The sequence below is a fragment of the Oncorhynchus clarkii genome, chromosome 7, assembly GCF_045791955.1.
Source record: "Oncorhynchus clarkii lewisi isolate Uvic-CL-2024 chromosome 7, UVic_Ocla_1.0, whole genome shotgun sequence".
NCBI classification, from domain to species: domain Eukaryota; kingdom Metazoa; phylum Chordata; class Actinopteri; order Salmoniformes; family Salmonidae; genus Oncorhynchus; species Oncorhynchus clarkii.
In genome coordinates, this window is record NC_092153.1 from 6146065 (window position 1) to 6158411 (window position 12347).

The 12347-nt window shown below is 47.2% G+C and overlaps 1 protein-coding gene across 1 annotated transcript in view; it reads left to right on the forward strand.

Moving 5' to 3' along the window:
- The window catches only part of LOC139414048 (dynein regulatory complex protein 11-like), a 49444-nt gene that overhangs the window by 6326 nt on the left and 30771 nt on the right, over positions 1-12347 (forward strand). Inside the window, exons 5-8 of the mRNA XM_071161925.1 lie at positions 2160-2237; positions 3902-4098; positions 6326-6410; positions 6506-6658. Of these exons, the coding sequence (XP_071018026.1) occupies positions 2160-2237; positions 3902-4098; positions 6326-6410; positions 6506-6658 (513 nt within the window). The remainder of the gene's footprint in view (positions 1-2159; positions 2238-3901; positions 4099-6325; positions 6411-6505; positions 6659-12347) is intronic.

Consider the following 12347-nt stretch of genomic DNA (forward strand, 5'->3'; position numbering starts at 1 on the left):
AGTTACATTCCTCGTCTATGTGGGGGGAGATATCATTGTAGCAGACCAGACAAAGAGAGGGGTCTCTTCTACGGGGGGGGGGGGGGGGGCAGGTGTTATCATGAGTAGCGTCAGTCTCCTGGATGTTAGCTGCCTGCCAGCCCCCGGGTCCTGAGTGTCTGTCTCCTGGATGTTAGCTGCCTGCCAGCCCCCGGGTCCTGAGTGTCTGTCTCCTGGATGTTAGCTGCCTGCCAGCCCCCGGGTCCTGAGTGTCTGTCTCCTGGATGTTAGCTGCCTGCCAGCCCCCGGGTCCTGAGTGTCTGTCTCCTGGATGTTAGCTGCCTGCCAGCCCCCGGGTCCTGAGTGTCTGTCTCCTGGATGTTAGCTGCCTGCCAGCCCCCGGGTCCTGAGTGTCTGTCTCCTGGATGTTAGCTGCCTGCCAGCCCCCGGGTCCTGAGTGTCTGTCTCCTGGATGTTAGCTGCCTGCCAGCCCCCGGGTCCTGAGTGTCTGTCTCCTGGATGTTAGCTGCCTGCCAGCCCCCGGGTCCTGAGTGTCTGTCTCCTGGATGTTAGCTGCCTGCCAGCCCCCGGGTCCTGAGTGTCTGTCTCCTGGATGTTAGCTGCCTGCCAGCCCCCGGGTCCTGAGTGTCTGTCTCCTGGATGTTAGCTGCCTGCCAGCCCCCGGGTCCTGAGTGTCTGTCTCCTGGATGTTAGCTGCCTGCCAGCCCCCGGGTCCTGAGTGTCTGTCTCCTGGATGTTAGCTGCCTGCCAGCCCCCGGGTCCTGAGTGTCTGTCTCCTGGATGTTAGCTGCCTGCCAGCCCCCGGGTCCTGAGTGTCTGTCTCCTGGATGTTAGCTGCCTGCCAGCCCCCGGGTCCTGAGTGTCTGTCTCCTGGATGTTAGCTGCCTGCCAGCCCCCGGGTCCTGAGTGTCTGTCTCCTGGATGTTAGCTGCCTGCCAGCCCCCGGGTCCTGAGTGTCTGTCTCCTGGATGTTAGCTGCCTGCCAGCCCCCGGGTCCTGAGTGTCTGTCTCCTGGATGTTAGCTGCCTGCCAGCCCCCGGGTCCTGAGTGTCTGTCTCCTGGATGTTAGCTGCCTGCCAGCCCCCGGGTCCTGAGTGTCTGTCTCCTGGATGTTAGCTGCCTGCCAGCCCCCAGGTCCTGAGTGTTTGGCATTTGTCGGGCTCTGCTCAGCTCTCAGCTGTTCATGCAATGCAGTATGGGCATGCTGGTTATAAAATCCCCTTTTGTCTGTCCCCTTGTGTTGTGTTCTACTTGTCTCGTTTTATGTTCTATGTGTGTCTTGATTTGGGTTCTAGGTAAGTATTTTTGTGTTCTAGGTGTCCTGTTTGTCTGGTGTGTTCTAGGTGTCCTGTGTTGGGTCCTAGCTGTCCTGTTTGTCTGGTGTGTTCTAGGTGTCCTGTGTTGGGTCCTAGCTGTCCTGTTGTTCTGGTGTGTTCTAGGTGTCCTGTGTTGGGTCCTAGCTGTCCTGTTGTTCTGGTGTGTTCTAGGTGTCCTGTGTTGTATCCTAGCTGTCCTGTTGTTCTGGTGTGTTCTAGGTGTCCTGTGTTGTATCCTAGCTGTCCTGTTGTTCTGGTGTGTTCTAGGTGTCCTGTGTTGTATCCTAGCTGTCCTGTTGTTCTGGTGTGTTCTAGGTGTCCTGTGTTGTATCCTAGCTGTCCTGTTGTTCTGGTGTGTTCTAGGTGTCCTGTGTTGTATCCTAGCTGTCCTGTTGTTCGGGTGTGTTCTAGGTGTCCTGTGTTGTATCCTAGCTGTCCTGTTGTTCTGGTGTGTTCTAGGTGTCCTGTGTTGTGTCCTAGCTGTCCTGTTGTTCTGGTGTGTTCCAGGTGTCCTGTGTTGTATCCTAGCTGTCCTGTTGTTCTGGTATGTTCCAGGTGTCCTGTGTTGTGTCCTAGCTGTCCTGTTGTTCTGGTGTGTTCCAGGTGTCCTGTGTTGTGTCCTAGCTGTCCTGTTGTTCTGGTGTGTTCCAGGTGTCCTGTGTTGTGTCCTAGCTGTCCTGTTGTTCTGGTGTGTTCCAGGTGTCCTGTGTTGTGTCCTAGCTGTCCTGTTGTTCTGGTATGTTCCAGGTGTCCTGTGTTGTATCCTAGCTGTCCTGTTGTTCTGGTGTGTTCCAGGTGTCCTGTGTCATGTCCTAGCTGTCCTGTTGTTCTGGTATGTTCCAGGTTTGGCGGGGCTACAGTCAGAGGAAGAGGACCAGGAGAGAACGGCTGGAGGAGATGATATTTCTGGGAATGGTGGGTGTGCTTGTTCACTGTTCCCTCTACCAGGACTGTGTTGGGTAACAAAGGGGCAGGGTTACTCTGAGTCAATAAACACAGGCACGTCTGTATTGGGAAGGTCAGCCAATCAGTACCAGTGGTGATAACCAGACAAGCCTTGGTGCCATGGTAACTATGTTTATCTTCCCTTTGTGCTAAATCTGTTTCCCTGTCTGTCTGTCTGTCTGTCTCTCTGTCTCTCTCTTTAAGGGGCTTTATTGGCATGGGAAACATTGCCTAAGCAAGGGAAATAAACATTAAAACAGTAAACATTACATTCACAAAAGTTACAAAAGAACAAAGACATTTCATATGTCATATTATGTCTATAGACATTGTTGTAACAATGTGCAAATAGTTAAATTACAAAAGGCAAATAAAAGGTGTTTGTTCTTCACTGGTTGCCCTTTTCTTGTGGCAACAGGTCACAAATCTTGCTGCTGTGATTGGATTGGATTTGGATTCAAATTCTTTGTGGATCTGTGTAATCTGAGGGAAATATGTCTCTCTAATATGGTCATACATTTGGCAAGAGGTTAGGAAGTGCTGCACAGTTTCCACCTCATTTTGTGGGCAATGTGCACATAGCCTTTCTTCTCTTGTTGGCCAGGTCTGCCTATGACGACCTTTCTCAATAACAAGGCTATGCTCACTAAATCTGTACTGAGTCAAAGCTTTCCTTAAGTTTGGGTCAGTCACAGTGGTCAGGTATTCTGCCACTGTTAATTCTTTCCAATGTGTCAAGTAATTATCTTTTTGTTTTCTCATGATATGGTTGGGTCTAATTGTGTTGCTGTCCTGAGGCTCTGTGGGGTGTGTTTGTGTTTGTGAACAGAGCCCCAGGACCAGCTTGCTTAGGGGACTCTTCTCCAGGTTCATCTCTCTGTAGGTGATGGCTTTGTTATGGAAGGTTTGGGAATCGCTTCCTTTTAGGTGGTTGTAGAAAATCTTTCTGGATTTTGATAATTAGCGGGTATCGGCCTAATTCTGCTCTGCATACATTATTTGGTGTTCTACGTTGTACACTGAGGATATTTTTGCAGAATTCTGCATGCGGAGTCTCAATTTGGTGTTTGTTCCATTTTGTAAATTCTTGGTTGGTGAGCGGACCCCAGACTTCACAACCATAAAGGGCAATGGGCTCTATGACTGATTCAAGTATTTTTAGCCAGATCCTAATTGGTATGTTGAATTTTATGCTCCTTTTGATGGTCCTCGTCTCTCAGATCGTTCACAGCTTTGTGGAAGTTACCTGTGGCGCTGATGTTTAGGCCAAGGTATGTATCATTTTTTGTGTGCTCTAGGGCAAAGGTGTCTAGATGGAATTTGTATTTGTGGTCCTGGCGACTGGACCTTTTTTGGAACACCATTATTGAGATTTACTGTCAGGGCCTAGGTCTGGCAGAATCTGTGCAGAAGATCTAGGAGCTGCTGTAGGCCGTCCTTGGTCAGAGACAGAAACACCAGATCATCAGCAAACAGTAGACATTTGACTTCAGATTCTAGTAGGGTGAGGCCGGGTGCTGCAGACTGTTCTAGTGCCCTCGCCAATTCGTTGATAGATATGTTAAAGAGGGTGGGGCTTAAGCTGCCTCCCCCCACTAATCTCTATAGCTGTGTCTGGTCCTCAGGTCCTTCCAGAACAGCAACAGCAGCAGAGGCCCAGCGTGGCCCAGCTGAAGGCCCAGCAGGTGGAGACGACTCGCAGGCTGGTCCAGGAGGAGAATGAGGCTGAGTATCAGAGGGCCCTGGTCAGCATCAAGGAGTCTGTGCGTGCCGTGGACGGCCCTGACCTACGGGAAACCCTGCAGGAGCAGATCAGACAGTGGTTTATCGAGTGCCGGTGAGACAGGCAGGCAACAGGGAAGTCTGTCTTCTTTCACAGTAGCTGTTTCTTTTCTGTGTTATCTTCTCTCTCTGCCCAAACTAACTCCTGCCTCTTTCACTGCCATGTCTCTGAGGTTATCACACCCATAGACTCTTCCTGGCTCCTGCCAAACCCTTCACCACCAGTATGTATCTATCCCTGTTCGTGTCATGAAGAGGAGGTTGGAATGGAAAAGGGGAGGGTGAGGACAAGAGCAAAAACAGAGTGTTCGTGTGAGGCCTAATGGCTGTTAGGTGCAGGATATGGCCGGAGGAAAGGAGTCACAGTCAGTGGCTAGGTGTGTCTTCCCTCTATGTGTGTCTTCCCTCTATGTGTGTCTTCCCTCTATGTGTGTCTTCCCTCTATGTGTGTCTTCCCTCTTTGTGTGTCTTCCCCTCTATGTGTGTCTTCCCTCTGTGTGTCTTCCCTCTATGTGTGTCTCCCCTCTGTGTGTCTTCCCTCTATGTGTGTCTCCCCTCTATGTGTGTCTTCCCTCTATGTGTGTCTCACCTCTATGTGTGTCTTCCCTCTATGTGTGTCTTCCCTCTATGTGTGTCTCCCCTCTATGTGTGTCTTCCCTCTATGTGTGTCTTCCCTCTATGTGTGTCTTCCCTCTATGTGTGTCTTCCCTCCATGTGTGTGTGTCTTCCCTCTATGTGTGTGTCTCCCCTCTATGTGTGTGTGTCTCCCCTCTATGTGTGTCTTCCCTCTATGTGTGTCTTCCCTCCATGTGTGTCTTCCCTCCATGTGTGTTTGTCTTCCCTCCATGTGTGTGTGTCTTCCCCTCCATGTGTGTGTCTTTTCCCCTCCATGTGTGTGTCTTCCCCTCCATGTGTGTGTGTCTTCCCTCCATGTGTGTGTGTCTTCCCCTCCATGCTAGCTGCCTATTAGTGCATTCCAGGGTGATTTATGGTTGGCCAGCGGTGGATGCTGCCTGCCTACCCAGTAGAGCAGGAACAATGGACATAAGTCATCCAGGCTGGAGAGCCCTGGGGAGTGAACAGAGAGAGAACAGCTCCCATGGGGACGAAGCAATGACCCACAATGGCCCTGGCCTCCACATTCAGCCCCAGTCTGCATCCCAAAAGGCACCCTATTCCCTAAATAGTGTACTACATTTGACCAGAGTCCTATGGGCCCATTTGGGACGCATCCCCAGTGTCTCAGGCTCCAGCCTGGCCTCCACGGCCCTGCCCTCTGCTGTGACCTCGGCTGAGCTGCTGACAACATTATAAGCACCGTGACGGATGGATGAGGTGGTCACACCCTCCAGGGTAGTCTAAACTCTAAACCCTGTTGGTACAGCTTCCTCAACCTGTCTGATGAGAATCTAAACCCTGTCGGTACAACTTCCTCAACCTGTCTGATGAGAATCTAAACCCTGTCGGTACAACTTCCTCAACCTGTCTGATGAAAATCTAAACCCTGTCGGTACAGCTTCCTCAACCTGTCTGATGAGAATCTAAACCCTGTCGGTACAGCTTCCTCAACCTGTCTGATGAGAATCTAAACCCTGTCGGTACAACTTCCTCAACCTGTCTGATGAGAATCTAAACCCTGTTGGTACAGCTTCCTCAACCTGTCTGATGAGAATCTAAACCCTGTCGGTACAGCTTCCTCAACCTGTCTGATGAGAATCTAAACCCTGTCGGTACAACTTCCTCAACCTGTCTGATGAGAATCTAAACCCTGTTGGTACAGCTTCCTCAACCTGTCTGATGAGAATCTAAACCCTGTCGGTACAGCTTCCTCAACCTGTCTGATGAGAATCTAAACCCTGTTGGTACAGCTTCCTCAACCTGTCTGATGAGAACACAAACATTTTGAGGCCAAGAGGAGAGGACCAGATTTGAAGGAAGTTGGAAGCTAAACGTTGGTTCACAGGGTTGCTCTAAGGTTTAGGATAATGAGAGCTGGAAGGGAAGTGAGGGATACATAGTTTGGCGTTCCAAAGAGCAATTCCTGGTCGGGTGATTATTTTCTCTCCACATTGAGATAACTGCTCCATGACATGAACCACCCCTAATTAGTGGAAGTATCTGAGGCATTTAGTAAACCATTAGGAGGGTCTGCCCTCTGGTGACCTTGTTGGAGGTCTGCCATCTAACTCTCAGTGTGACATAGTACAATTCATCAAGAATGATATATCTGTAATGATAATTTAAGAACAGCAAGTATCTTTAAAACATGCTATTTATTGTAGAGATGCCACTGGAAAGTTTCCTGACTTCCCCAATGCTGAGGATGGAGGATCAACAGCCATATTTGCACAGAAGACACCTGACCAGGTAGACTAATGACCCATGGTCCTCATCTAATCTACAGACAGTTAACAAACACTCCGTTTCCTTTTCTATGCTCATCTCATGTCTGTTCCTGATAGGTCGCTGCAGAATTAGCAGCGAAAGAGGAAGAGAAGGAGAAGAAGAGGAAAGACAACATAAATAAAGATAAGAAGGGTGGGAAAGACCGCAAGGATCAGAAGAAAGACAAGAAGCGGAGAAGCAAACAGAAGAAAGGAGGAAAAGAAGGAGAGGTGGGCTCAGACAAGGCTTGGCCAATAGTGGCTCATGTTATTAAACAGACAAGGCTTGGCCAATAGTGGCTTATGTTATTAAACAGACAAGGCTTGGCCAATAGTGGCTCATGTTATTAAACAGACAAGGCTTGGCCAATAGTGGCTCATGTTATTAAACAGACAAGGCTTGGCCAATAGTGGCTCATGTTATTAAACAGACAAGGCTTGGCCAATAGTGGCTCATGTTATTAAACAGACAAGGCTTGGCCAATAGTGGCTCATGTTATTAAACAGACAAGGCTTGGCCAATAGTGGCTCATGTTATTAAACAGACAAGGCTTGGTGGCCAATAGTGGCTCATGTTATTAAACAGACAAGGCTTGGCCAATAGTGGCTCATGTTATTAAACAGACAAGGCTTGGCCAATAGTGGCTCATGTTATTAAACAGACAAGGCTTGGCCAATAGTGGCTCATGTTATTAAACAGACAAGGCTTGGCCAATAGTGGCTCATGTTATTAAACAGACAAGGCTTGGCCAATAGTGGCTCATGTTATTAAACAGACAAGGCTTGGTGGCCAATAGTGGCTCATGTTATTAAACAGACAAGGCTTGGCCAATAGTGGCTCATGTTATTAAACAGACAAGGCATGGTGGCCAATAGTGGCTCATGTTATTAAACAGACAAGGCTTGGCCAATAGTGGCTCATGTTATTAAACAGACAAGGCTTGGCCAATAGTGGCTCATGTTATTAAACAGACAAGGCTTGGCCAATAGTGGCTCATGTTATTAAACAGACAAGGCTTGGCCAATAGTGGCTCATGTTATTAAACAGACAAGGCTTGCTGGCCAATAGTGGCTCATGTTATTAAACAGACAAGGCTTGGCCAATAGTGGCTCATGTTATTAAACAGACAAGGCTTGGCCAATAGTGGCTCATGTTATTAAACCGACATGGCTTGGTGGCCAATAGTGGCTCATGTTATTAAACAGACAAGGCTTGGCCAATAGTGGCTCATGTTATTAAACAGACAAGGCTTGGTGGCCAATAGTGGCTCATGTTATTAAACAGACAAGGCTTGGCCAATAGTGGCTTATGTTATTAAACAGACAAGGCATGGTGGCCAATAGTGGCTCATGTTATTAAACAGACAAGGCTTGGCCAATAGTGGCTCATGTTATTAAACAGACAAGGCATGGTGGCCAATAGTGGCTCATGTTATTAAACAGACATGGCATGGTGGCCAATAGTGGCTCATGTTATTAAACAGACAAGGCTTGGCCAATAGTGGCTCATGTTATTAAACAGACAAGGCATGGTGGCCAATAGTGGCTCATGTTATTAAACAGACAAGGCTTGGCCAATAGTGGCTCATGTTATTAAACAGACAAGGCTTGGCCAATAGTGGCTCATGTTATTAAACAGACAAGGCATGGTGGCCAATAGTGGCTCATGTTATTAAACAGACAAGGCTTGGCCAATAGTGGCTCATGTTATTAAACAGACAAGGCTTGTCCAATAGTGGCTCATGTTATTAAACAGATAAGGCTTGGTGGCCAATAGTGGCTCATGTTATTAAACAGACAAGGCTTGGCCAATAGTGGCTCATGTTATTAAACAGACAAGGCATGGTGGCCAATAGTGGCTCATGTTATTAAACAGACAAGGCTTGGCCAATAGTGGCTCATGTTATTAAACAGACAAGGCTTGGCCAATAGTGGCTCATGTTATTAAACAGACAAGGCATGGTGGCCAATAGTGGCTCATGTTATTAAACAGACAAGGCTTGGCCAATAGTGGCTCATGTTATTAAACAGACAAGGCTTGGCCAATAGTGGCTCATGTTATTAAACAGACAAGGCATGGTGGCCAATAGTGGCTCATGTTATTAAACAGACAAGGCTTGGCCAATAGTGGCTCATGTTATTAAGCAGACAAGGCTTGTCCAATAGTGGCTCATGTTATTAAACAGACAAGGCATGGTGGCCAATAGTGGCTCATGTTATTAAACAGACAAGGCTTGGCCAATAGTGGCTCATGTTATTAAACAGACAAGGCATGGTGGCCAATAGTGGCTCATAGTATTAAACAGACAAGGCTTGGCCAATAGTGACTCATGTTATTAAACAGACAAGGCATGGTGGCCAATAGTGGCTCATGCTATTAAACAGACAAGGCTTGGCCAATAGTGGCTCATGCTATTAAACAGACAAGGCTTGATGACCAATAGTAGCTTCAGAATTGCTTTATCCAGGCTTTTGATAAGAAGAGCTGAGTTTATTCTCTTCCCCTGAAACATGACTGATCTGAGTCTGGTCTTAATGCCATTCTTAAAACAAAGTCAAACATAACTGATCTGAGTCTGATCTTAATGCCATTGTTAAAACAAAGTCAAACATAACTGATCTGAGTCTGATCTTAATGCCATTGTTAAAACAAAGTGAAACACCCAAAACCTTCAGAAGACCACAGTCTCCAAGTCAAACCAGTAGACAGAAAGTGTAAGTGACGGGCAATCGTCGTGTGCTTTTCCTCTTAAGCGAATTGAAGTATGTGCTGTGTTGCAGCCTCTCTCCACCTGTTTTCCTCATGAAGGCCCAATCCCACTGGACGTGCACAATTAAGACCATAAAATACACCTCCGCTACTAAATCAGAAGCTAAGCGGTAGAGCTTTGTCATCTCAGATGATTGAGGGTGTGGTGGAACGAAAGAGATGTTTACTGCTGAAGACTGTGAAGACTCTGTGAGGAAATGTTTCTGATTTCAGTCAAGTGTTCCTCAAAATGGTTTGTTCAAGCCAAGGATTTAGTCCCAGTCCACATCCCCCTTGCATGAACATACCCTGTGGAACAACAATATGTCTCTCGTTGTCCTAGATCAAGCCAATAAAACTAAGGGCTATATTCATTCTGTAGCGCTGAAGCGTTACAGATTCCGCAATATAAATGTAGAGGTAAATTCTGATTGAGCTGACATGTGCAGCGTTTATCGTGAATGCAGGCTCAGCGAATGCTGGAACATTGCCTTTAAATTTAAATCTCTCTGTAACACTGTGTTTCCTGGATATGGATTGAATAGAGCATTAAGATTATTCATGACTATTTTGTTGAATGACTTCTCTATGACTTTAAATCTCTTATTGAAGTAGCTAATATGTGTTCCTGAACAGAATAGCAACAGCTATTGGACAAGGAGGTCACTTGTTTTCAATCAAAGTCTATTTAACTGGGTTTACCGTACAGTCCTGGACATCCGGTTACAGAGTTTGCTTGAATAGGGCTCTTAGAATAGCTGTGATAATGGTTGAGGGTGATAATGTAGGGTTAAAGCCAAAAGAACTGATAAGAGATGTTCAGGAGAACAGAGCTGAGCCTTGGCAGGGCTTCTCTCCTTTGTAGTTGGGAGTCACTTTAGCCTCTCAGACAGAATGGCACAGCGTGCTTCTGAGTGAGGTGTGTGATTAAACTAGCACTCTGCAGTCTGTCAGACTCTAAAAGCAGACTGACCGTCTCAGAGATAAAACCAATGTGTCTTAGTCTGTCACTCAGGCCTTTACCAGAGACGGATAGAGTTGAAAAGGGCATGATACTTCTCGTTTTACAGTAAGGCTAATCCTGTACACTGGGGACCTTACAATGTTCTAGAATCAGGATGATGTCATGACTAGTGGTTACCGTGCAACAGAAAGAGGATGACAGGTCCTCACTCACATTGTCTGGCTCTGATCCCACAGACTAGAATGGAAGCATTGTTCACGTAAAAACCAAGAAATGCCCCTTTAATTTGCTGTGGAGGAACATGTCACATCCACCTGACTACGTTGGAGACAGCTCATGAACCAGAGAAATAGCATGGCTAGAAGGGGACATCACTTTAGAGGTTCCTAGAGGAGTATTCCAGATGTGCTTGGTATGGGATGGTTGAACTCATCAAATAGACACTTCATCTCTATACTGCTTTCTTAACCTCCGTCTGTAACGGAGGTTAAGTTACACATTGACTCATGGTGGTGTGAACGGTTATATTTTAAACCCTATGGTTTGTTATTGGACTTCTATGGGACTTCCTTAACCTTGTCCTGAACAATCCTGAACAGTCCTACAAAGAGAAACAATGAAGTGTTGTCTATAGATCAACACTGGTTTACCAGGTCACTAAAACCCCCCAGTCTAAAGCACGATGATCGACATCAGTTCCTCACTACCTGATCCGTCTCTATTAAAACCCTGGTACGTTCTCACAGCCCTGAAACGCAACATCTGACATTCGGATCATTCCTGTCCTGTCCTGGTCCTGGTTCTGGTTCTGGTCGATCCATAAGGACGCTTCCTGCCTCGCACCATGAGTGTCGTCATCCAACGTTGGAGCGTATTATGAAGCACTTAAGATTCCTACAATATTTTCCAATGGATTCCTCCTCTTCTGGGAGCCATTCAATGCTACTGGAGGAATGTATTAAAGAATGAGAGGGAACATAAAACATGCCATGTCTGAATAACTGATAGACCCCCTTTAGAACCCCCCCCCCCCCCCCCAGTCCACTCCCTACCTGTCTAGAACTCTCCTCATTGAATGGAAGAGAAACTGTGCGTGTGCGTGCATGAGCGCGTGTGTTTTCGTATGCGTGCATGTGTAAAGGGACTGGATGTTGATGTTGTACCCCTGACTATGCATTAAGACAACATTTAGTTCATGAAGTCATCCACTCAGCATCTCTCTGTCTGCTACTGTTTATCCACATCATCAAACTTAGCTCTGGATCTGACCTGGTGTCACAGCATGGATAGTTCTGGATCTGACCTGGTGTCACAGCATGGATAGTGCTGGATCTGACCTGGTGTCACAGCATGGATAGTTCTGGATCTGACCTGGTGTCACAGCATGGATAGTTCTGGATCTGACCTGGTGTCACAGCATGGATAGTGCTGGATCTGATCTGGTGTCACAGCATAGTTAGTTCTGGATCTGACCTGGTGTCACAGCATGGATAGTTCTGGATCTGACCTGGTGTCACAGCATGGATAGTGCTGGATCTGACCTGGTGTCACAGCATGGATAGTTCTGGATCTGACCTGGTGTCACAGCATGGATAGTTCTGGATCTGACCTGGTGTCACAGCATGGATAGTGCTGGATCTGACCTGGTGTCACAGCATGGATAGTTATGGATCTGATCTGGTGTCACAGCATAGTTAGTTCTGGATCTGATCTGGTGTCACAGCATGGATAGTTCTGGATCTGACCTGGTGTCACAGCATGGATAGTTCTGGATCTGATCTGGTGTCACAGCATGGATAGTTCTGGATCTGATCTGGTGTCACAGCATAGATAGTTCTGGATCTGATCTGGTGTCCCAGCATAGATAGTTCTGGATCTGATCTGGTGTCCCAGCATAGATAGTTCTGGATCTGATCTGGTGTCACAACATAGTTAGTTCTGGATCTGACCTGGTGTCACAGCATAGTTAGTTCTGGATCTGGTGTCACAGCATGGATAGTTCTGGATCTGACCTGGTATCACAGCATGGATAGTTCTGGATCTGATCTGGTGTCACAGCACAGCGGGGGGCAGGTCATCTGTAGAGCAGCTTTGAACTCTATCCAAGTCATGTGGAGTCTCTGAAAACCTCAACTCTCTCCTCTAAATTAGCCTTAAGACCTGAGACCACTGTCATTATCTTAAACTGGGGTGGCAGGGTAGCCTAG